General features: G+C 36.0%; 1 protein-coding gene across 2 annotated transcripts; it reads right to left on the reverse strand.

Annotated features, from left to right (window-relative positions):
- Positions 1-251: 251 nt before the first annotated feature.
- LOC128206053 (ras-related protein Rab-32-like) lies at positions 252-27,494 on the reverse strand. 2 transcript variants are annotated; one of them, XM_052908186.1, is made up of 5 exons: positions 27,344-27,494; positions 8,895-9,099; positions 8,160-8,341; positions 4,456-4,599; positions 252-3,576 (listed from the first exon to the last, which is right to left on the reverse strand). In XM_052908186.1, the coding sequence occupies exons 1-5, from the start codon at positions 27,344-27,346 to the stop codon at positions 3,460-3,462; spliced, it is 651 nt and encodes a 216-aa protein (XP_052764146.1). In that variant the 5' UTR covers positions 27,347-27,494; the 3' UTR covers positions 252-3,459. The 2 variants fall into 2 exon arrangements, with proteins under 2 accessions (XP_052764146.1, XP_052764145.1); XM_052908185.1 differs by lacking the exon at positions 27,344-27,494 and adding an exon at positions 15,445-15,587.
- Positions 27,495-27,527: the final 33 nt, after the last annotated feature.

Consider the following 27,527-nt stretch of genomic DNA (forward strand, 5'->3'; position numbering starts at 1 on the left):
TTTAAGCAAAAATGTATAAAACATCAATTATTGAACTTAAATATAAAAATATGCGATCCAATTTTTGTCAGCTGTTAATATGACTGGTTTCCATGCATTTTCGCATTAAATTGACTCGTTCGAAGACCAAAAACTAAAAAAAAACTTGTCAAAACGTTCCATCTATGAGAGTGCAGATTTCAGAATATAAAATAGGCCTAACAAAATGTGTACACGGTCGGATATAGGCACCAATAAAACGACTCTACATGTCGATATATATGATTTATTTCCAGTATGACATATTACATTTGATAAAAATGTTAGTATAAATAAATATGTTTTTATCAAACTACATAAACAACAAAATATATCTCTATTTACAAGTATAATAAGTATGTGTCTGTCTAAAATGCGTTAAGAATATGATGGGCAATATGGTAAAGAGCGAACATACAGAAACACACATAATCAGGAACACATCTTTGATCGTTAAGAACGTTTAACAATAATACATGTAGAATACTGCTAACTTGAATTCCGCGGAAATAGATTTGTCGTCAATTTGCAAAAGGAGACATATCTTTGGGATTTACTAAATCGATTCATCATATGTACGAAATCAGCCGAGGCATTCCGCCCACAAACACTGTCACCAAGTTTCATAATAATCGGATTATAAATACTTAAGGTGGGATCTTCACACAGCATTATCTGACTATTTTTACATAAATGGCGAGTCACTCTTGATTTGCTGATGTCATTCAACCCTTGACCGAACTTTACCGAGAAATCATGCCCATAAAAACTGTCACCAAGTTGCATCATGGTGTTGTAACGAATACTTCAATCATTGTCTACGCGTCACAAATCCGCCATTTTTTATTATACAAGGGGTGTAACTCTAATGTAACTGATGCGATGTCCCCCAAGATTTATCTGGACTGAAAACTTGTGCTCAGAAATGTGGTCACCAAGTTTCAGTCTAACAGGATAATAAGTATCAAGTATTTTTGCACCAGACATCTACCATTGTTTAAGCTTGACCGACACTTAATGCCCCCAAACACTTTCACCAAATTGCACCATAATAAGAATATAAATATTTAAAAGATTAAAGTTAAAAAGTCCTTGTCTGCACCAAAGCCAGAAGTACAAACCTATATGTTTTTGTGGAATTTGATGATAATTTTGGCCAAAATCAAGTATTTGCTGACATTGCTAATAAACTTAAACTAAACTATGTATCATTTTTCAGGCGAAACAATCAAAATAGCACTGTATTAATATGATTTTTAAATAAATACAATATTAGTACGAAACAATCAATACCTTGTTATAAAAGGCTGCATGGAATGTTTAGGCGTAAACGAATATCAATAAATTAAAACAAAAACTTAAAAAACTCTTTTTCAGAACTAAAACTAAACATTAACATAAAATTAAACAAACCATTTGATCATTCAACGAAAGACGCAGATAAAAAGGTTGAATTTAAGAATGAAATGATAAAAATATCACATAGTTTAGAAGAGCACATACTGGCACAGAATGAAGTTTGCAACGTATCGTGCATATCTTCTCGCATAGCAGACTTTCTTACGATGGGGAAAATATCATACATACCATACAGTACCTGCAGTTGATAAAGCGGACACAAAATGTGTATTTATCCTTGAACGCATTGGAAGACATGAACACCTAAGATATTGAAAATGCATAAGCATGAGTTAATGACAGAGGCTTATCTTTTAAATCTTACATTCTAGTTAATATAAAACAATCAAGCAAGTTAGTATGGCATAAATGAAACAATTAACGAATCATCAAGCAGTATCGAGTTCTTCATGTTGAATATATTCAACGGTTTTCATTTATTTACCATATTCTCAGAGTACCTAGTTTAAAGGCCTAGTTTAAGGAATGTTTGGCATGATAATCCCCTGCTGTGTCTCTCCTGTTAAATGCACTGGTGTCATAGTAGGGGCCAAGTTCCTGTGTATTCGTTTATTCTAAAATCTGCACGGCAGGATACTCAGATCGGAGATCTGATAAGAGGGATCAAGGCAAGCTGATTAAGATAAATAAACAGAGGTTGTGTACTGTACACAGTTTTCTTTGGGGGGGTCACTTATAGAATGCTTAAAACTAGGCCTTTAAGAGACAATCCAGAGTCATGTCAATTAAAACAATGTCATGCCAATGGCGAGCACTTAAATTACCAACACAAAAACTGATATTCCACTACAGTAAACAGCCGACTTAACACTTGATACCTCTAACAGTAGACAACCGACCCCATACTCCAATACAGTTATAAACGGCATAAGATTTGCTGGCGCCTAACAGTTAACAAACGGCCCAATAATATTTTTCCCTTTCAGTAAACAACCGACTTAACACCTAGCAGTAGACAACCGACCCAACACTTGATACCATTAGCAGTTAACAACCGACATAAGATTATATAGCTTCTTATGATAAACAACCGACCCTAAATTTGTATCCCCTTACAGTAAACAACCGACCCAACGTTTGATAGCCCTAACAGTAGACAACCGACCTAAGATTTTTTAGCTTCTTAAGTAAACAACCGACCCAACACTTGAGACCCCAAAATAGTAAACAACTGACATTTGATACCCCTAACAGTAAAAACCTACCTAGCATTTGATAATCACTTAGAGTTAACAACCGACATAAGAATTGCTTGCCACTAACAGTAAACAACCGACCTAACATTTGATATACACTTACAGTAAACAACCGACCATACAACTGATACCCCTGACAGTTAACAACCGACATAAAAATTGCTTGCGTCTTACAGTAAACCCCCGACCCAACAATGCATCATCCGTTTCAGTGAACAACCGACCCATCAATGCATCATCCGTTTCAGTGAACAACCGAACCAACAATGAATCGTCCGTTTCAGTAAACAACCGACCCAACAATGAATCGTCCGTTTCAGTAAACAGCCGACCCAACAATGAATCGTCCGTTTCAGTAAACAACCGATCATAAGATATAAAATTTCCTTTTGTCATAATAAATAATTTAAGAAGTCAATACATATTTGATTGTCGCTGTATAAAAATATTTTAAATCGTTGCATATAGCAAATATTACCGGATTTCAAAAAAAATGCCTCGTTATCTTATAACTTAAAAAACGCCTTTTGCGTTGGCAAGTTCTGGTTTAAATAGTAATGTAATGATTAAAAAAATAAAAATGTCAAAAAACGCACTAAATAAATAGGGATAATTGATATGTCCCAAAAAGTCTATAACAAAAGTAGCCAGGCTACATACTCGGCGTTATAACATAAGTCAAGTCTCAACATATCAAATCATTCGAATATAAACTTATAGTGCATGCCTTTGCATAGATTTATATGCATACATTTGGAAATACACTGACAACGTTTATAAGCATGCCTAAGTTCTGAGGTCAATGCTACACACGCGGACACACGTTTCATGAACAGCAGCCTTTCTTTTCTGATCTTTCATGAGCTCCACTATCATCTAGTGTCCGTACGTCTTTGTCTTTTGCTGCATCGTCTGATTTCATTGCTTTATCATTTTCAAGTACCTGAAAAATATTTTCAGAACAATTTGATTAACTGATAATATTGTATGTCTCCAAAGACTCATTTCAATACATCTTTACATCCTCCTTTATTGTATGACCATTTTCTACATTACTTATACATATATATATATATCAATTTAGATGTCATATGTTACAAGACCCATGATTCGAAATAACAGTTATCTTATCTTATCTTCGACCTAATGTGTGTAGGAACATCTGGTACACGTACACTCGGATGCACGTCTGTTTTAATATTTATTAGTTCAGTTTGAACATATTTATTTTACAACGATTGTGAAGCAAGTTATTACAACATTTTATTAATCACTCTCATTGGCACGAGGCTGCACGAGAGAGTGTGGTCTTGTGTTGTGGGCAAACCGGAGTACCCGGAGAAAACCCACTGTCTGGTTTGGTAACCACATACCAAACTAACATTAGCTGAATGAAGATACATGGAAAACCAATAATACAATGAAACCTAAAGGGACAAGCACAGTAGTCGTAATTAAAAACATAAAACCATATCAAGAAACACAAGACAAGGGCTAAAGCGACAATAATCTAGAGACACGCAGCATATATAAACATCACATGCACAAAAACAAATACCACAGAACACACACTCATCAAATAGCTTTACCATAAATGATTGGATTACGACCATTGAACGGTCAGTGAAACACAAGTTCTCTGGTTCACAAGTCTACTTGCGGGGCTTAAAATTTCAGAAAGAAACACACAAACAACAAAATTAATATGTTTTCCCAGTTTGGGCGAAAGTCTTTGTCACGGAGCCAACAGCATTAACAATCCACAAATGCTATGGCTTTCGTATGTTTCCAATATAGAGAGGAACAAACACGAACTGCTTACCTGCGTAACCAAAAATCTGGAAGCCTCATCTATGTTGATATTTTCTTTCGCCGACGTCTCGAACCAGCCTGTGAAGCCCTTCTCCTTGCAAAAGTCATCGATTTGTGATGTGTTGTTCATTAAGCCTTCTTTAGGTTGATCACACTGGAAGGTTGTAAGAGAATATTGAAGCATGGTTAGACATCACTCTTATTTCGAAAGATAGGACTAATTAATAAGATGGAAAAGATATCTGGTAAGGTGAGACGGAATAATTTGAAAGATGTGATGGAAATTTTAGTGTATCAATAGGTGCAATTTTCTTGGTCGGACAGACCCCAGTTCGGGTATGGGTCGGGCAAAGTTCATGGCCCGGGATTGCCATGGTCGGTACCCACAGCATTCACAATGCTATGTTTGTCTTTTAAACACTTCTAATGATCCCACTAGTTAAAATCAGTTAAATGTGTGAATATTTTAAAAAGTATGAAAGAAGGTTTGATCAAATCATTATAAATAAATAGCATGACCTCAAACTATTATTCTGTTTGTCGACTTAAACGATTTAAAACCGGGCAATGAAAGTTTAAAACAGGACGGTATAGGTTTTCGACATCTAATGTCTCAATAACAAATTAAGCTAGATCAGTATATAAATAACTCTCAAAGCAACAATATGAGATAAAATGACATAATATGAGGCAAAAGAAACGAACAGTGGTCAGTTAAGATTCTGTTTTTCTGTGGTCGTAGGGTAAATTTAGAATCATCAAACCAATACATATGGTATGGCTCTAGCTGAAACTTACATAAACTTTTCTCGGGTGCTTTTAATACGTTATTGTACGATTAGGCCGAAGAAACTCGGAAAATTGATGAATCACAACCATTTGCTACGGATATTCAGCTGTTGATAATGTTTGTGTTTACAGGTCGTCGTTCGTATCATTTATGTGTTGATTTCCGTAAAGCTTTTGATCAAGTTTTTCATTAAAGGTTTTTTATCTTTATAAGGGAAAGTGTTTTTTTTTAATTTTCTTGAGAGTTCTGAATTCCTGAAATGTATTCCTGTCTGTCCTCTCGTGTAAAAATTTATCATGTTATCAGGGAAACATTTGCTTGCAATATTGGTTCATGACAAGGGGATAAAGCAAGTTTGTTACTCTATTCATAGCCTACTTATCATCCCTTTAAGATTTAGTACATGTTCAGGCATTTTCATTATATGTTAAATGATCTCGGATTTTGCTATTCTCTTATTGCGCCGAAACTGCAATACAGAGACGACACCAAATCGATTTAGTTGATACAATTTGTCTAAATACATTGGCATGGAGATCAATCTTGATAGAACAAAAATTATTATTTTGAGTAATTGAGGCCCTCTTTGAGGATATGAAAAATGCTTCTTTCGTGGATAGCCAACTAATACTAAATCTGTATACAAAACATATGGGATGGTTGATCAGTCTATTGTAGATATTACCAGAATATTCATTTCAAGAGCCTATTTGACATTAAAAGATTTCTGCCAATAAAACATTTATAAATTTGCGTATGTAACACTCTAATTTTCAAACCACAAGTTATAAATGTATATTGAAATTCAAAGGCTTTTAAATACTGCACTGAATGATTGACTGTGCATTTCTTTGTTTATAAACCATTGGTATTGATGAAACTTTTGAAAATTGATGAGCCTTTCCTTGAAACTAAACACATGCAAGAAACAAATAATTTTTAAACTGGTATGATAATGATATTGATTTAAATAACTTTTATGAATTATCATCCACATGTTACTACAGTACAATGCGAAAAAACGCTGTATACATGTATGCATATTTCACCTGATGACTGGTATCAAAGATTAGATACGCGCATTCTAATATGATTTTGTTGCATTTATTGATAAACATTTGATATAACTATGTGCACGTTTTAAAGTTGTGCCGATAATCAAAATATACATACATTGGGCCGGAGGTCTTTATTTACTAAAATATGTGTTTGATTTGACATGACATCATTCAATATTTTGTTAGTTTAACCAAATAGAACAAATGTTCGAAAGTTTAAAATGGTGTTATGATTTCACAGAATACTAGACAGTATAGCTTGTGTGTGTGTGTGTGTGTGTGTGTGTGTGCGTGTGCGTGTGTGTGTGTGTGTGTGTGTGTGTGTACGTGTGTGTGTGTGTGTGTGTACGTGTGCGTGTGTGCTTGCGTTGTGCTGTGTGTGTATTCTTATGAGTTCTTGTGACATGGGGATGCGTGCTTGCATGCGTGGGGTGCGTGCGTGTGTGCGCGGATGTTTGTGTGTGTGTGTGTGTGTATGTATGTTCATTTTGGCGTCACCCCGTTCAGTTAAGGGCCAGCCCGTTGGGCTCATGTTACATCTACATTTGTGAACATCTTTACCCCAAGTCCAATAGGTCATGTTAGAACAGACCCCGAGTGAGTCACAAACCTTCGATATTCCGCTCCAAAGGCGGACACCTTTAACCACTAGGCCACGGAGTGCAAGTTTGAAGAAAATTGTATTTTGCTTTGATTTACAAAATAAACAGACCCCCATGATACGTATCGAAGTTATGAAATGCTTCCTCAGAATGATATTTACTCGTAGACGATTAATAAAGAATCAATGGTTGAACATTGCACATTGTGGATTCCTTATCCTTATTCTTTATTGTTAAACTGAAAAGTAAACTTTCAAAGCGCTAAGCTATGCTTATACAGTTAATTGACCGGTCGTCAAATGTTACATAAAGTTATACCAAATTACATTCAAATATTCATATACGATGACGCTTCTACTAAATATGCTTACGCATAAATTGCAGTCTACATAACGTAATGTAGATTGTAGTACATGTATACAAGTATCACAGTGTCTGTATAGGGAATGTCATGGGCAAATAACTTGACCAGTTGATGGGAGTCTTTTCTATAAGGGAAGACCAATAATTGACATGACCTTTAAACGAAATATATAGTATATGGTTTTATTATATCCGGCGGTCAAGACAACTGATAATTTTCAACATTAAAAAATAGCCAGGGGTCTGCTTCAATATGAAAATTTCATGCCTTATGCAGGGTGAAGGGGCTTAAACCTTCTTGGGAAAATATTTCGAATAAAAACAATAGGATTTCCCTTGATTTCAATGATTTCAAGGTAATTTCTACTGTTTTTAATGCCAATATCGAGCTATAAATAATCTTTATGTCTGAAAAAGTTCTAAATGCAGATATCAAAAAAGGTGCACAATAAATGCTTATGCAAACATTTATTTTTATTTTAATTTATGATTATGTTGAACTAACTTGACATTAATAATAAAAAGGCACATGATTTATGTAAAGATAAACACATATTAACCTTTGTTTGTTCTTTTTCAATTAAGAGCAATGTTTCTTCAAATTCCCAGTAAAAACGCCAAAATATCACTTGTTTTTTTTCTATCTGTACACAAATGATATACAGTCAAACCCCGTTGTCTCGAACTCGCTTTGCTCGATTTTACACGTTGGCTCGAAATGGATGTAAACCAATTTCTTTATACTGAATGTAAGCTTTCGAGCCGACGGGATTCGACTGTACTTCTTTTTTTGTTTAGATCATTAAGTTCTTTTGCTTCAACCAATATTATAATTGTGCACACATATTATCATGGACATAAGAAACCAAGCATTTCGGAATACAACAAACGTAGTCAATACCTTGTTAGCTAATAACACACAGGGAACGGGTCGACCGTCCGGAAGTTGGACTTTAAGGTCTAGGTCGTTTTTCCATTTGGTGACCGCGTCGAACGTTGACGCCCGAGTTAGATCGAACACAATAAACGCTCCGACAGCTTCTTTGTAATATACCCGCGTCATGTTTCCAAACCGTTCTTGACCTGAATGAAATAACGTTGATTTGAAAGAGTTTGCTATTTTAACACTAGCGGATTCAGACGGGGGGAGGGGGGCGCTAACCCCCACGCTCCCCCACCTCACAACTTTCGAGGGGTGGTGTTCAATATGTAAGTTAATGTTAGGGTCATACATCATAGACTTTATTCACGCTACTGGGCAGTTATAAATGACGAGTAATCCGATTAGCTACATCGTTCTTAAATCCAATTAAGAACAATAATGAAAACCAGCCCTGGTGAACTTTTTACGGCAACATAGTAGAAAGAATAGACATACAATACGCACCATTTAAGACAAATACTAGCTATACAAAGTAAATATTTCGTTGCGACTTATATGTTAAAAGGTCTGAGTCGACGGGGCACTTGTCTGGAATTGCGCTCCGAGATAACATATCTTCCTCCAAATTCTGGATCCACTCCTTGTTAAAGACACGTATAAGAAATAGGCGATGTTTTCAATATGCTGCACACATTTGCATAAACATCAATGTGTAAGAAAAACGTTCATATGTACATATATTGCAAAAAATACCTGCTATGTCCCATAACTGCAGCCGTACAATAGTGTCTGCATCCCAGTTCAACACTTTTAGGGCAAAGTCCACGCCAATTGTGGCCCTGTAGTGTTGAGAGAAAAACTGGTGTACATATCGCTTGATAATGGACGTTTTCCCTGTACCTAGCTCGCCAATGACAAGGATCTTGTAGAGATGTTCCTTCTTTTCCCCGCCGGCTGCCTGGAAGAAAATGTAATTACATAGGTAAGGGGGTAGGTACACGATGCTCATAGTTGGCCCCGATTTAATAGAAATCAACAACAACAATATTCACATTAGGCGTAAAGAAATATTTTTGTTTCAGGACTCATGTCCCCCTCAACCCCCCCCCCCCTGCCCCCCACCCCCACCAAAAAATAAATAGAAAACAAATAAAAATGAAATAGAATAAATAAAAATATAATGATATTAATAAAAAGAGTGAAGGTCGGTCAGATATATTTTTATGTTTATTATCAGGCAAATTGATTTATCAGTTACCAAATACTAAAGATCATATACAGAAGAACACCAATACAATCAGTAGTAGCAACACAGTTATTGTTAAAAGCGAGAAACACTTTTAACTTTTAAACGAGGAAAAAAACAAGCAAATGATAACTGCAATTAAAACGCCTCGGGCCAAGGCCAAAACATATGGTAAGCGGGAAACCAGAATCAAACATTTTACGTCCTGTTATTTGAAATACAACATGCAAAAAAATCCGTTTATTTTAATATTGCAGGTGTGAACATCAGTATGTTTTTTCTTAACAGGTAGTAAATACTTAACCACAAGGAAGTATAGAAATTGCAACATGTCAAAAGGGTTAAAATTGTAAGAAATAACGAAAAGGGAAGATAAATCACCGGTGCCCCTCACCTAAAATCGTCTAAGTTTACATTTTATTTCAATATAACAGCAAAAGGCGAGAGAATATGCCCAAAATGCACCTTTTCGGACTAGCAAATATGAAAAACCTGACAACACTTTTAACCAAATAAACGATTCACCCTAAGTAACGCCTCCTCTAATATAAAATCCTGGCCCCGCCCCTGGAAAACGCTCAACAGTTAAATTGTGCATTACACACATATTTGATCGTTTGTTTTCACCAAGGAATAAATAAGTAACAAGAGCACCGCGAAACGGAGCATTATACGCCCGAAGAAGATTCGGCTTGAGGTCTTTAATAAACATTTAGCTGAGAATACAAGTTTAAAAGTAGCAGGACTTGGAAAGTGCTCACAACACATCCTTTTAATGTAGCAATAATTTGTATAAAGTTATCTAAAAAATGCTATATTGGTTACAAAGTTGTGGCTAGGACACGTTTTCTAAAAAATCCTTTATTAGTAGTAACACAAAGTTGTGGCCTGGACACGGAATTGCTAACGCCCCCCCCCCCCCCAGTGAAATTAGCCTTTGAGGTACGGACCTGGAAAGCATGCTTGACAAATCCTTTTAATGTAGAGATGATTTGTATAAAGTTATTTGAAAATTGCTTTAGTAGTAAGTCAGTTATGGCCTGGACATGGAATTGCTAACGTCCCCCCATGGTGATTCTAGTGTTTGAGGTATGGACCTGGAAATTGCGCGCGACACATCCTTTTAATGTTATGATGCTTTGTATAAAGTTATTTGAAAATGACTTTATTAGTGACCAAATTGTGGCCCGGACACGGATTTGCTAACGCACCCCCATGGTGATTCTAGTATTTGAGGTATGGACCTGGAAATTGCGCGCGACACATCCTTTTAATGTAGTGATGATTTGTATAAAGTTATTTGAAAATCGCTTTATTAGTTACCAAGTTATGACACGGAATTGCTAACGGACGGACAGACGGACAGACAGACGGACAGACGATGGAGGCCATAACATAATACGACCCTTCGGGCGTATAAAAATGAAAAGCGAAATAAACGGGAAGTTAAAGTGCATATGCGTATAGACTGGGGGGGGGGGTAAATTTTAAAGTGACACTCTTATTTAAAATCAATGCATAAACATTTTGAGTGATACACCTTTTACAACTTACTAAATAAAGCATTTGTGGAAAATATTAATTACTGATAAGATGATTGTAACAAGATTGTAACCGTGTATTTAATGGCTGAAAACGCAAAATGTTAAATGATTGGTGAGTGCTAAAATATTTACTGTGATCTACTATAGTCTTATAAGGTATAAATACCTTGTTTTCTGCACCTTTCTTACAAATTAAACTCGCTATCCTTTATAAGGACCATTGTTTTCGACATTTATTCATCCTTTTTGGATTATCCAAACAATTGTACAACTTTGATAACACTTATTTGGGAGTAAGAGTGCATCTTTAGGTAAATGTTATGCACCAGTCAATTGTAACCACGCCGCCCCCAGATCCGGGGAATAGCACGGACTTTGACTTTCGTTCCAGTCAAGCCCCGGTAAGATCCCCGCCTTGCGGGGACGAACTGCTAATTAAATCCCCGCCAAATGCCCCCGCACCCCAGGGGCCATAGGTAAGGCCCATTCTCCGCTATTTTTGGCGTGAAGACAAATTCACCGCATTCACCCGGCACTGCGGGGCCACCGGGAAAGTAAAAGCACGGTCCATTTCCCCGGCTTTCCCCCGTATACCTCCGGACCTGGGAGGGCCGTGGTTACAATTGACTGGTGCATTATTTGATTGTGTCGAGTACTTCTAAGTTTTAATGCTGCACCGAGAACCGTCTTGTTTTATAGACGAAAAGTGATTATGGTAACCTTGAAATACAAATTAAACGCAACGTTAATTACCCTCTCTCCCATGGTGAGCTCACATGACTATAAGATTTACAGCACAAACTGCACATAAACACTCTTTGACTAGGGTTTGATTGATATCAGACGTATGTTTTTGCTTGAAGGCACACACGAGGCGTTACGAAAGAAAACGGAGCTTAGGCATGAGAAACAAATTGTTTGTTTCAACTAACCCGATCGACAAATGTTTTTCCAGCCGACCCTACAAAAACAATTGTTTCCACTAACCCTACCGACAATAGTCTTTCCTGCCGACCCTACAAAAACAATTGTTTCTACTAACCCGACCGATAATAGTCTTTCCTGCCGACCCTACAAAAACAATTCTTTCTACTAACCCGACCGACAATAGTTTTTCCTGCCGACCCTACAAAAAACAATTGTTTCCACTAACCCGACCGACAATAGTTTTGCCTGCCGACCCTACAAAAACTATTGTTTCCACTAACCCGACCGACAAAATCTTCCCTGCTGACCCTACAAATGAAGTGTTTGTTCTCACTGACACGACCGACGATATCTTTTTTTAACCGACCCTACAAAAATGTTTCATTCCACTAACCAAACCGACAATAGTTTTTTTCCAACCGACCATACAAAAAATGTTTGTTTCCACTAGGCCGACCAACAATATTCTGTATACACCTGTTTTTGCCATAGTGTTGATTTAGTTCTTTATTTTCATAAATATGTACAGTTTAAATGGACATATTATATTTAAAATTTTCTACAGATATACCCTGATATAGGTCGGTTTGGTACGGAATTTGGGTTCTCAAAAAGAAAAGTATAAACAAGTTATGTCTACATACCTACCGTATTTTTATGACGATGTTATTGGAAACAAAAAACTTCATTATTTTGCCTTAAATATCAATTAATAAAATACGGAATCTGACTCACCCCAAGCTCACATGATGATATTATATTTTTATATAACTTTCTTAGTTAAAGCTGCACTCTCACAGATTGAACGATTTGACTACTTTTTTTATTTTTTGTCTTGGAACAAGCCAATTTTTGCGAAAATCCATGCAAACCAGTGATACAAGACTGCTTACAAAAAAATGATGTTTTATGCATTTTCCTTAAACGGTTTAAGCCATAAAATATTAATTTTCGAACGGAAATATGAAAATCTACGATCTGATTTTTTGTCAACCATCTTATATCATTGGTTTGCAGATATTTACGCAAAAAAATGCCCTTTCTAAGACAAAAAATAAAAAAAGTTGTAAAAATGGTAAATCTGTGGAGTGCAGCTTTAAAGTGTGAGTTACAAATAAAAAGAAACATATTTTTCTTGGTTGAATGTTATCAGCGCCAGGTGACAGTTTGAATTAGCATGGGTCAGTTGAGATTTTGGTCACCTCGGTCAGTCAAACTGACCTGCTGTCGTATCTATTAAGCATCACAATTTCAACTTAGTGGATAATTGCTTGTTTTCTATGTGGATTTAAAAACAACAATACTAATAATGCTCAACAAAAAAACTCTGAAAATTGGAACGAAAATGGTCTGAAAAAAATGGCATATGAATGAATTCGATGAAAGGTAGAGGGTATTTAAAATACTCGTTGTCATAAATTAAGAGAAATTTTCAGTAATTTGACAATTCACACTAAGTTCCTCATTGAATATATCCCCAGACGTATATATTGTTGATTGGTTTTGTAAATGTGTCTAGGATAATTTGCAAACATTTATAAACATGATCAAACAAGCTATCATATTGTCAGCGATTTATAAATATAGGGCATATTGTTACATATTATTGATTGTATTATGGATTGATAATTATGGTGTATGTATAATTCATAATGGGATGTTATAGAACGCAGCTGACTGTATAGCCCAAAATTATCTTAAAGCTGGACTCTCACAGATTGAACGTTTTGACAACTTTTTAATTATTTTGTCTTGGAACGAGCCTATTTTTTGCGAAAATCTATGAAAACCAGTTATATAAGACTGCTGACAAAAATATGATCGCAGATTTTTATATTTAAGTTCAAAAATTGACGTTTAATGCATTTTTCTTAAACCGTTAGTAGCATTAATTTTCGAACGGAAATATCAAAATCTGCGATCTGATCTTTTGTCAGCAATCTTTTATCACTGGTTTGCAGATATTTACACAAAAATTGCTCTTTCCAAGACAAAAAATAAAAAAGTTGTAAAAATGACAAATATGTAAGAGTGCAGCTTTAAGCCCCATTGTAACGGGATTAAGCTCAGCACATAGGTGAGTTACGCTTAATTGTTATGGAGAAGATGGGGCAAGGCGCTTATACAAATTCAATATATGTATCACAAAAACTGTTTGGGTTATTTTTATATGGCAAGGCCATTAAATTCATTCAAAAATAGTAAATTAAGTGGTAGTGAAGGAATCATTCATTCCTTGAACGTACATAAACTAGGTTTATGAGATCACGTGCTGCCTGACGCGATCCGCATGACTGGGGTTACGAGTATAAGGAGGTCACTGGAGTAGCAAAGTTCAAACTGTATTGCCATACGCGGTAATTCAATGCTTATGGCTATCTTCAACTTTGTGTTCTTGTTGTTGAATTAATAAAAGTGCTCCCACGCGCCCTATGGTGGCTACCTTATGGCTTGACCCCGTCACGTCCCCACGTGTGACTGAAACATACTTTTGAGGCCAATGGGGAATTTTTATTCCCGCCGTTTTGTGGGATAATCGCCAAACGAGTAATTTTGAACCCCAAATGCCGCGGGACCTACGATGAATGACATATAGAGTAATCCTCAACGTTGTGATGGCGATATAGATAATATAAACGCTGTGGCGGATCCAGGATTTGACGTAAGAGCGGGCGTAGCTTAGTGGCGAAACCTTTTGACTTTCGCCCCTCTCTCAGAACCTTTTTTTTAGTTTAAAGAGTTGGTATGAGGGTTTGGGCGTCCCCCCCCCCAAGAAAATATAAACACTTGCGCATTCACGGCGTATTTTATTGCTTTTTTCTCCTCGTAGTATATTGATATAAAAAGCAACCTCTGACGATTTAAGAGGACTGGTGGGGTTGGGGGGGGGTACGCCAGGTGCACCCCTGTCTGGAGCCGCTTGTGAAACTTATAATACAATAACACAGAGAGTAAATTGTCATAGTATAAGAGTGAAGATCATATACATGTAGGTAGTAGTTAAGTATTTTAGTAGCAAGTTCATCTAGTGTTAAGTGTTTGGCCATTTGCCCTATAATCAAGACACTACTATATGGACAATCCACGTACAATAAAATAGCAACCAAACTAACGAAGCAACAATAGAGGATTTAGCTTAAAAAATAGCATCTGTGATGTTTTTCGCTTACTTTATGGTTATTTTCTGTAACAGCAACGACTTAATACTCCCAATACGATTTCTATTTTATTTAGCGGAACAAAAGCTAATAATAACGATTTAACCAAACAAGTTGCAGAACAATTTGCGGAACTCCCGCACAATTGAAGCGTGTTTTTTTTTATAGATTAATAATTCAAGATTTATTTACAACCTATTTAGAGGACCATGACCCATCTGGACGAATACATATAAAACACAGTGCTTTCAGATGATTTAATGCAAATATATATATATATATAAAATAACAACAATCAACAAAATAAAAGCTTTATTATCGAATAAAAAGGCAACTACGTTTATAAGTCACGTTGACATACAATTACGAAAAATAGAAACCTATATCTTTTTGTCACAAAATTATTTAAAAGAAACAACATCACTCACCCCTTTTCCCATTTCGTCCGATTAAAAACTGTACTTAAATAAAATAATAAGCCAAAATTCCAATTCGATATACTTCAAAACCTCTTTACCACACACAACTAGTTAAAGAGCGACTTGGCTCGCTGAATTTGCCATCATATGACTACTGTATGATCATACATTGTCATGAATTAACCGAGGTCTAGATGCGATATAGTTTTATTATCAGTCGAAATTTATTTATCATCATGTACATGATGCTTTCGAGATTTTATCTCAGGTGCAGAATATGAATACTATTTATTTATCAATTATAAATGGTTAAATACAGACTTGCATTACATCATGTTTATACGTAAATATTAAAGATGCACTATTACTCCCAAATAGGTTTTACCACATTTAATACAATTGTTATGATATACCATTAAATGTGGAAAACGATGGATATTATGCAACCGAGTTAAATTTGAAAGAAAGGTACAGAAAACATGGTATTTCTACCTCATTAGACTATAGAAGATCACAGTAAATATTTTAGCACTCACCAATCATTTAATATTTTTGTTTTTTTCAGCTATAAAATACACGGTTACAATCTTGTTGTCAGTTATTAATATTTTCCATAAAGGCATTATTTAGTAAGTATATAGTTAAAGATTTATAACTCAAAATGTATGTCTGTTAAACATGTGTATGTATTGATTTTGAATAAGAGTGTCACTCTAAGTATAACGTAATGAAGTACAAACAGCTTTAATCCGTCGGTTTGGTGAAGTTTACCGAATGTTTTCCATTGAATTGTTTAGCCTTATTGGAACATCTAATAAAGCAGTGTTTAAAAGAAAACGGCCCTGAGCAATATAGACTGAAGACAATATCGATATAAATATTCTAAACTGTACTGACCGATTTACATGCGAAAAAAAACAACTGTTTTCTAGTATTTCAAGACCACCAACACAATATATGGGCTGAAAGTTCCTCTAATTTGTGTACTAGACATAAAAAAAAATAGAAAAAATACGTTTCTTATAAGAAAAATAATATTAACGTAACCACTATATGTATTCGATTAAGTTACGCAATTCCGCGTAGGAGTACAGACAGTGTGGTGAAAATGTAAACAATCAAAAAGTCGATCAAGTGGATCATGCATGCTCAGCATGTTTTTTTTTTTGAAATTGCAAACCATTTAAAACTACTGAGATGAAAAGAAGCCAATGTCTGATGCGGTATAACGAACAGTTAATTCCCAGTCATGCGTCAATAAAAAGATGAAAAGAAAACTCACGTCAGACTGTGCAGTCCTTTCAAAATACACTAGCGGCTCCCGGGGGGGGGGGGGGACCCGGAGACCCACCCCCCTTTATCGGCCAAGTCTACTTTTCAATTCAATAAAGGAGAAAAATAAGTTGGAAAATACGCCCAAAATGCACCATTTCGGGCTTAAAATTGTTAAAATGTTTTAGGGGGAGCAACCACCACTTCGGGGAGCAACCACTGAGCACTTTGGGGGCAACCAGCACTTTGGGGAGCAACCAACACTTCGGGAGCAACCAACCCTTTGGTGAGCAACCAACACTTCGGGGAGCAACCAACCCTTTGGTGAGCAACCAACACTTCGGGGAGCAACCAACACTTTGGGGAGCAACCAACACTTCGGGGAGCAACCAACACTTCGGGGAGCAACCAACACTTTTGGGAGCAACCAACACTTCGGGGAGCAACCAACACTTTGGGGAGCAACCAACACTTAAAGCAAGTAAATTTAGGTTCTGAGGGAGGTGTTTAAGTAAAAGGTTTACAAGACATACGTTACACCCCCTCTAATGTCAAATCTTGGAACCGCCCCTGAAAATGATGTGATAAGCCCTGTTTCTTAAATCAACAGATTAAAAACTTACATTCCTTAGTGAAAATCAGAACAATATACCATAAACCGTTAGAGGGCAATATATATGACATCAGTAATCACCACAATGATGTTAGACCACGGAGAAATTGACTCAACAAACTGCATATTTTCTTTCTTAACGGTAATCTAATTAAAAAAAAAACAACAACAACAACCGTAAGCCATTTTATTTCATCTCTCGTAAACAACCAGCCGCAAATATCCGTTTTATTGTCATGTCCAAAGGTTATACAGTATATTTTATCGTCTGCATCGCCGATTCAAAATTTGTTTATGAATGTCCTCTAAAAGTACATCATCAAAATGTTATGACAATCAATATGCCGTACGAAAGCCGAAATCAAGTGACTTTAGGTGGGTTTAGTCTTTTCTTTTATTCCATTACCGTTAACATGTTTTGAAGTGTCAATTACACCATTGTGATGTACTGTTTAATTTGTTTGTAATGTTTAAATCGGTTTGTATGGTGATGTAATGTTAAAATCGGTCTGTATTGTGATGTAATGTTTAAATCTGTTTGTACTGTAATGTCCTGTTTAATGTCCTGTTTAAATCTGTTTGTATTATGATGTGCTGTTTAAATCTGTTTTATTGTTATGTACTGTTAAATCTGTTTGTATTGTGATGTACTGTTAAATCTATTTGTCTTGTGATGTACTGTTAAGTCCGTTTGTACAGTTATGTACTGTTAAAGACGTCCTGTTGAAAACTGTTTGTTTTATGACGTACTGTTTGTATTGTGACGAACTGTTGTAAACTGTTTGTATTCTGACGTACTGTTGAAAACTGGTTGTATTGTGACGTACTGTTGAAAACTGTTTGTATTGTGACGTACTGTTGAAAACTGTTTGTATTGTGACGTACTGTTGAAAACTGTTTGTATTGTGACGTACTGTTGAAAACTGTTTGTATTGTGACGTACTGTTGAAAACTGTTTGTATTGTGACGTACTGTTGAAAACTGTTTGTATTGTGACGTACTGTCGAAAACTGTTTGTATTGTGACGTACTGTCGAAAACTGTTTGTATTGTGACGTACTGCCGAAAACTGTTTGTATTCTGACGTACTGTCGAAAACTGTTTGTATTCTGACGTACTGTCGAAAACTGTTTGTATTGTGACGTACTGTCGAAAACTGTTTGTATTGTGACGTACTGTCGAAAACTGTTTGTATTGTGACGTACTGTTGAAAACTGTTTGTATTGTGACGTACTGTTGAAAACTGTTTGTATTGTGACGTACTGTTGAAAACTGTTTGTATTGTGACGTACTGTCGAAAACTGTTTGTATTGTGACGTACTGTCGAAAACTGTTTGTATTGTGACGTACTGTCGAAAACTGTTTGTATTCTGACGTACTGTTGAAAACTGTTTGTATTGTGACGTACTGTTTGTATAATGACGAAATGTTGAAAACTGTTTGTATTGTGACGTACTGTTGAAAACTGTTTGCATTGTGACGTACTGTTGAAAACTGTTTGCATTGTGACGTACTGTTGAAAACTGTTTGCATTGTGACGTACTGTTGAAAACTGTTTGCATTGTGACGTACTGTTGAAAACTGTTTGCATTGTGACGTACTGTTGAAAACTGTTTGTATTGTGACGTACTGTTGAAAACTGTTTGTATTGTGACGTACTGTTGAAAACTGTTTGTATTGTGACGTACTGTTGAAAACTGTTTGCATTGTGACGTACTGTTGAAAACTGTTTGCATTGTGACGTACTGTTGAAAACTGTTTGCATTGTGACGTACTGTTGAAAACTGTTTGTATTGTGACGTACTGTTGAAAACTGTTTGTATTTTGACGTACTGTTGAAAACTGTTTGTATTGTGACGTAATATTGAAAACTGGTTGTATTGTGACGTACTGTTGAAAACTGGTTGTATTGTGACGTACTGTTGTAAACTGTTTGTATTGTGACGAACTGTTGAAAACTGTTTGTATTGTGACGTACTGTTGAAAACTGTTTGTATTGTGACGTACTGTTGAAAATTGTTTGTATTGTGACGTACTGTTGAAAACTGTTTGTATTGTGACGTACTGTTGAAAACTGTTTGTATTGTGACGTACTGTTGAAAACTGTTTGTATTGTGACGTACTGTTGAAAACTGTTTGTATTGTGACGTACTGTTAAAACTGTTTGTATTGTGACGTACTGTTGAAAACTGTTTGTATTGTGACGTACTGTTGAAAACTGTTTGTATTGTGACGTACTGTTGAAAACTGTTTGTATTGTGACGTACTGTTGAAAACTGTTTGTATTGTGACGTACTGTCGAAAACTGTTTGTATAGTGACGTACTGTTGAAAACTGTTTGTATTGTGACGTACTGTTGAAAACTGTTTGTATTGTGACGTACTGTTTGTATTATGACGAAATGTTGAAAACTGTTTGTATTGTGACGTACTGTTGAAAACTGTTTGCATTGTGACGTACTGTTGAAAACTGTTTGCATTGTGACGTACTGTTGAAAACTGTTTGCATTGTGACGTACTGTTGAAAACTGTTTGCATTGTGACGTACTGTTGAAAACTGTTTGCATTGTGACGTACTGTTGAAAACTGTTTGCATTGTGACGTATTGTTGAAAAGTGTTTGTATTGTGACGTACTGTTGAAAACTGTTTGTATTGTGACGTACTGTTGAAAACTGTTTGTATTGTGACGTACTGTTGAAAACTGGTTGTATTGTGACGTACTGTTGAAAACTGGTTGTATTGTGACGTACTGTTGAAAACTGGTTGTATTGTGACGTACTGTTGAAAATTGTTTGTATTGTGACGTACTGTTGAAAACTGTTTGTATTGTGACGTACTGTTGAAAACTGTTTGTATTGTGACGTACTGTTGAAAATTGTTTGTATTGTGACGTACTGTTGAAAACTGTTTGTATTGTGACGTACTGTTGAAAACTGTTTGTATTGTGACGTACTGTCGAAAACTGTTTGTATTGTGACGTACTGTCGAAAACTGTTTGTATTGTGACGTACTGTTGAAAACTGTTTGTATTGTGACGTACTGTTTGTATAATGACGAAATGTTGAAAACTGTTTGTATTGTGACGTACTGTTGAAAACTGTTTGTATTGTGACGTACTGTTGAAAACAGTTTGTATTGTGACGTACTGTTGAAAACAGTTTGTATTGTGACGTACTGTTGAACACTGTTTGTATTGTGACGTACTGTTGAAAACTGTTTGTATTGTGACGTTCTGTTGAAAACTGTTTGTATTGTGACGTACTGTTGAAAACTGTTTGTATTGTGACGTACTGTTGAACACTGTTTGTATTGTGACGTACTGTTGAACACTGTTTGTATTGTGACGTACTGTTGAACACTGTTTGTATTGTGACGTACTGTTGAACACTGTTTGTATTGTGACGTACTGTTGAAAACTGTTTGTTTTGTGACGTACTGTTGAAAACTGTTTGTATTGTGACGTACTGTTGAAAACAGTTTGTATTGTGACGTACTGTTGAAAACAGTTGGTATTGTGACGTACTGTTGAAAACTGTTTGTATTGTGACGTACTGTTGAAAACTGTTTGTATTGTGACGTACTGTTGAAAACTGTTTGTATTGTGACGTACTGTTGAAAACTGTTTGTATTGTGACGTACTGTTGAAAACTGGTTGTATTGTGACGTACTGTTGAAAACTGTTTGTATTGTGACGAACTGTTTGTATTGTGACGTACTGTTGAAAACTGTTTGTATTGTGACGTACTGTTGAAAACTGGTTGTATTGTGACGTACTGTTGAAAACTGGTTGTATTGTGACGTACTGTTGAAAACTGGTTGTATTGTGACGTACTGTTGAAAACTGGTTGTATTGTGACGTACTGTTGAAAACTGGTTGTATTGTGATGTACTGTTGAAACTGGTTGTATTATGACGTACTGGTTGTATTATGACGTACTGTTGAAAACTGTTTGTATTATGACGTACTGTTGAAAACTGGTTGTATTATGACGTACTGTTGAAAACTGGTTGTATTGTGACGTACTGTTGAAAACTGGTTGTATTGTGACGTACTGTTGAAAACTGTTTGTATTGTGACGTACTGTTGAAAACTGGTTGTATTATGACGTACTGTTTGTATTATGACGTACTGTTGAAAACTGTTTGTATTGTGACGTACTGTTGAAAACTGGTTGTATTATGACGTACTGTTGAAAACTGGTTGTATTATGACGTACTGTTGAAAACTGGTTGTATTGTGATGAACTGTTGAAAATTGTTTGTACTGTGATGTACTGTGCAAATATGTTTGTATTGTGATGTACTGTTCACATACAACTTGTTTTGCACTTTTCCCATATTATTAGCAATATGAAAACATAGACCTTGGTTTATTTTTGTTGAAAATTAGGCCTCTCCCTAAAATGACAAAATTTTCCTTATGATCAACAGAAAAAGTCCCCCCTCCTCCTCCTCATATCAGAAGAGGTAAACAGTTGCAATTTCACCGTACGATCAGAATGTATGGAGGAACCTTCTTAAGCGTTGGACGAAAAACTAAAGTTGACGTTTGGCGATCGATGTGCAATAGGAACGATTTTTTTTATTTGAGACGGGTGGAAAAGAAGAAGGCATCGTTAACAAAATGAGTTGTATTTGTTATTTGTGGTGTTGAATAAAGTGTGAATAAAGTGTCTTTCGACCCTCGACTATCTTTGTTAAGTAGTTTTCTTCTTTGGTCCAGCGTTTACTTTTTTACTTCTAATCCGGACTTAATGAGTTTCCAAATTTTCTATATAATTATTATATGTCCTCCTCTTTTTCAATTTAAAGCAGTATATAATATTAATGTTTAAAGATGCACTCTCACTCCCAAATTAGATTTACCTCAATTAATTACAATTGTTTTAATATACCAAAAAGGATGAATGTCAAAAACAATGTTCTTTTAAGGATTCCGAGTTTATTTTGAAAATGTATTGATTTGAATAAGTGTGTCACTTTAAAACTCTTTGGATGTATTGGTCATATATCGTATTCACCTATCCTTATACAAGTGTACAATAAACAAGTCACGTTTTTCTGCAACAAAAGGCCTAGTTTAAGCCCCCCACCCCCTGTTTATTGATCTTATTATAATTGCCTGGTGCCTTCTTATCAGATCTCAAATCCGAGTATCATGCTGTGCAGTTTTGTAGGTTTTATTACAATATTGGACCCTAAACGGTCCTAAACCAATAAACGTATTAACAGGAAATTGACCCCTACTGTGACACCAGTGCAATTAGCAGGAGATGCACAGCAGGGGATTATCATGCCAAACATTCCTTAAACTAGGCCGTTAACAAAGTGCTTTCATGTTTGATAATTCAAACATTGTAAACCAGCGGTATAACCAGATGTACATCATTATCCTCTTAAAGGCCTAGTTTAAGGAATGTAAAAGGGGCATGTATAGAAGGCTTAAACTAGGCCTTTAAGAAGTTTTCTTCTTTTGTACAGCGTTATTTTTTTTCTTCTACCCGGACTTAATGAGTTTCCGAATTTTCAATATCGCAATTAAATGAGCTCCTTATATCAATTGAAAATATTATAAAATAACATTATTTATTTATTTTTTTGGTATTGGTCATGTATCGTTTTAATTTATATGTATACAAGTGTACAATAAACAAGTCAGTTTTTTCCCATAATTAACAAATACCGTTTCAGGTTTGATCATTCAAACATTGCGGTATAACGTGTGGCTCTATGTTACTTGCCAAATGTACATTAGTATCCTCTTAAGTTCATATAAAAGTTCATTGTGCACCAAAATGCAATCAATACCAAACGGGTTTTCATTTTCTTTGTCAATAAAGTTTCACATGGTAACAAGATATAGTTCAATCTTTAAACCCAATATAACAAGGAAACCAGCGACATGTGTATTTCTACGTATATACATGTCCATATGGTTGTATTTCACCAAACACATGAACATTTTTACTTAGTTTAAGATTTAAGCCATTAGGAAAAAAACACGTACAATCCAGTACACCAAGAAGTCTAATCTACGTATGTACAAAACCTGGACACTGCGCAACCCACTATTACGTCATTATTTGTATTGATATAAAAAGAAATGTAATATAGCTTTTCGAACGGTATTAAAGCTGCACTCTCACAGATTGAAGGTTTTGACATCTTTTTCTATTTTTTGTCTTTGAACGAGCCAATTTTGCGAAAATCTATGAAAAACAGTTATATTAGACTGCTGACAAAAATAAGATCGCAGATTTTTATATTTAAGTTCAAAAATTGATGTTTTATGCAATTTCCTTAAACCGTTTGTAAAGGTTTAAGCCATAAAAATCAATTTTCGAACGGAAATATGAATATCTACGATCTTTTTTGTCAGCAGTCTTATATCATTGGTTTTGCAGATATTAACGGCAATTTGCTCTCTCCAAGACAAAAAAAAAAATAAAAATAAAAAGTTGTAAAAATGGTAAATCTGTGAGAGTGCAGCTTTAACGCATTATTGCACAAAAGTACGTGATATCTAGCTAGCTTTTCATCATACTGTTTTGTAGATCAAAAGATCAGAAAGGAAGTTAAGTTTAAGGAAACCAAACCAGGAAGCAATGTGGTAAATAGCAGTGGAATGACATAATGTCATAATCATCCTTTCACGCACATGACTTAACTGCCTGGTTTGTTTCTCCATTCAATACAAATATTTCTATGGTGGCATAGATGGTTTTATTTATCTCGTGGCCGAGACTTACCTACTTCTTCCCACGATTTACTGTGTCGCAGACGACGTAGTATGCCATTGGCACGAGTAGGTATGTCCTGGTAGTATGTACTGGCTACGACTCGGAGATAACTAGGTCTTGTGAGCGAGATAGTTAGTCATGGCCACGGAATACTAAGTCGTAGGAACGAGATAGTAAGTCATGGCCACGGAATACTAAGTCGCAGGAACGAGATAGTAAGTCATGGCCACGAGATACTAAGTCGTAGGAACGAGAGAGTAAGTCATGGCCACGAGATACTAAGTCGTACGAACGAGAGAGTAAGTCATGGCCACGAGATACTAAGTCGTACGAACGAGAGAGTAAGTCATGGCCACGGGATAGTAAGTCGTAGGAACGAGATAGTAAGTCGTGGCCACGGAATACTAAGTCGTACGAACGAGAGAGTAAGTCGAGGCCACGGAATACTTAGTCGTAGGAATGAGAGAGAGTAAGTCATGTCCACGGAAGACTAAGTCGTAGGAATGAGAGAGTAAGCCATGTCCACGGAATACTAAGTCGTAGGAACGAGAAAGTAAGTCGTGGCCACGGAATATTAAGTCGTAGGAACGAGATAGTTAGTCGTGGCCACGAGATATTAAGTCGTAGGAACGAGATAGTAAGTCGTGGCAACGAGATATTAAGTCGTGGGAACGAGATAGTAAGTCGTGGCCACGAGATATTAAGTCGTGGAAACGAGAGAGTAAGTCGTGGCCACGAGATATTAAGTCGTGGGAACGTGATAGTTAGTCGTGGCCACGAGATATTAAGTCGTAGGAACGAGATAGTTAGTCGTGGCAACGAGATATTAAGTCGTAGGAACGAGATAGTTAGTCGTGGCAACGAGATATTAAGTCGTAGGAACGAGATAGTTAGTCGTGGCAACGAGATATTAAGTCGTAGGAACGAGATAGTTAGTCGTGGCAACGAGATATTAAGTCGTAGGAACGAGATAGTTAGTCGTGGCAACGAGATACTAAGTCGTAGGAACGAGATTGTTAGTCGTGGCAACGAGATATTAAGTCGTAGGAACGAGAGAGTAAGTCGTGGCCACGATATATTAAGTCGTAGGAACGAGATAGTAAGAAGTGTTCACGAAATTTTAAGTCGTACGAACGAGCTAGTAAGACGTATCCACGATATATTAAGTCATATGGACGAGATAGTAAGACATGGTCACGATATATTAAGTCGTAGGAACGAGATAGTAAGACGTGGGAACGAGATATCAAGTCGTGGGAACGAGAGAGTAAGTCGTGGCCACGAGATATTAAGTCGTAGGAACGAGCGAGTAAGTCGTTGGAACGAGATAGTTAGTCGTGGCCATGAGATAGTAAGTCGTAGACACGAGATATTAAGTTGTGGGAACGAGATAAAAAGAAGTTACGAATAACACAAGTCACTTCTGTGCCACCCTATATTTCTCAACCATCAAATTGATTTATCCCAGGAAAGGCAAACGTATTACTCGTAACTCGTATTCATACCGTACGCACAGACCTATTGTATGCTGGATAAAGTATGAATGGGTGTTATTGTTTGCGGTTTATTGGTTAAGGCAGCTGTTCTTTGCGTCATTTTTCATTAATGATATATCAATGAGGTCTTAAAACCCTAAGTCTACATGAACTTGTATGTGTAGATACACGTACAGGTAGAAAGTTGCAGTATAGTTTTGTGGTGAATCCGTGGTCTAGTGGTTACACACTTGGCTGTCAATATAGGTTAGATTCCCCGCTGCACCACTACACATAATTATTCTTCCGGGAGGGATGTAAAATGGGGGAGCACGTGTGACAGTGATATACACTGGTGCACGTTTAAGAACAAGGGTAGCTCTAACCAGGGTTACATTATGTCCGCGCACTATGCTTCAAAAACATAAAATAACTAAAAATCTAATTAGAGCTCTCGCCAGATGTGTCTTGCCCGACTGCGAGTATAAATAAGATTACACAACCACCGAGTTCAGTTCAAGAGCGTGTGAGAAATTTCAATGTAAACTTTAACTTGTAGACTTGCTAACACTCGCATGGCTCCCTTTGTTTGTGGTATGGTACATAAATGTACACGTAATTCTAAACTAGTACAATATGCACATATCTGGACGACTTTACCTCACTAAGAGTAGCTCTCACAAACACGTGCCCTTAAGTAAATATTACGCAACCTATGTATTGTTCCCCTACCCAGGTAAACAATCCCTTTCATTTTTTTAGGAGCATTGACCTCTAAACGTTTCGCAAATGTAGCAATAAAGTGTCATTCATAAATTTGTAATTGTTTTGTTGAATGTGTGACGCCGACGCCGATGCCAGGGAAAGTAGTATAGCTCTCCGTTCTCTCCAAAAGGTTGAGCTAAAATGGCACAAGCAGTACAGAGAATCTATCTGTTATACAGCATAAACAGGTAATATAGAACTTTGACCTTTACGTTCAATAATAAAGGGCCATTATTTTTGCATATTATGCAAAATATAATTATCTTACTACTGTTTGCATTATTTGTGTGGTAGAGTTATCTAACTTGAATAATTAACAAGGTTGGATGGTTGGGAGCCCTTGTTTAAAGTTGCAATGCAATATTTTTAACCTGAATATTAAAGGTCCATTATTTGCACCATATACAAATACTTGAAGTGCCGTCTAACTATATTTATTACATAGCTTGGCTAGTTTGGAATACAAACATAAAGTTTCGATGCAAAACATGCTGTATTTGCTGAAATAATAACCTAAAGGTGCTTACATGTGAAACCTTAACCAGGAAATTACGCCAAGTACTATATTAATGTGAAGGTGAATAGTATAACTCTCCTTATTCTTTGAATAGTCTACATGTACTTGTGTAGACTGTTTACATGTGTACATGTTCAATGGCACAAATAGTCACATTTAATATATCTGTTAAAATAAATAAGTAATAAGTATTATATATATAACTTAGATTTCTAGTATAATGCACAGCAGAGTGCACAACAGGTGCAAAGGCGGGGTATTTTAACCATTTCTAAACCGAAATGGTGCATTTATGACGTATTTTTTATCATTTTATCTCATATATTAATTCAAAAGTAAACTTGGACGATTTAAGGGAGGGGGTGCCGGGTGCGCCCCCAATCTCCCCCTTGAGCCGCTTGTGCGCATTACAAGTACATAGTGACTAGTGATGATACAGTAATGAAACTAACCGTGAAAACATTTGAATAAGAAACCAAGTGGAATCGTTCTGTTTTATCGTTATTATATAACAAATATGTACTTACCATTTCGAAACTATTCTAGCTGTATCATGACACACCCCGTTTTCAAACAAAATCAAGATGAAATAGATTTATACAATCATATGATTTTTCACCCAAAATAAACAAGCCGTAAACGTACTGTCATGTTTTTACGACATTAAGTTCTAGATTTTAAACTCTGTGAAAATGGAAATATAATATCCAT

The sequence above is a fragment of the Mya arenaria genome, chromosome 10 (assembly GCF_026914265.1).
Source record: "Mya arenaria isolate MELC-2E11 chromosome 10, ASM2691426v1".
Lineage (NCBI taxonomy): Eukaryota > Metazoa > Mollusca > Bivalvia > Myida > Myidae > Mya > Mya arenaria.

What these genes read in the sequence shown, in the direction of transcription:
- LOC128206053 (XM_052908185.1), bottom strand. An exon ending in GCAGTTATGGGACATAGCAG is followed by an intron (nt 8,342 to 8,894) that starts GTATTTTTTGCA and finishes TATTTCATTCAG; the next exon opens with GTCAAGAACGGTTTGGAAAC. An exon ending in CCAGATTTTTGGTTACGCAG is followed by an intron (nt 3,577 to 4,455) that starts GTAAGCAGTTCG and finishes AATATTTTTCAG; the next exon opens with GTACTTGAAAATGATAAAGC.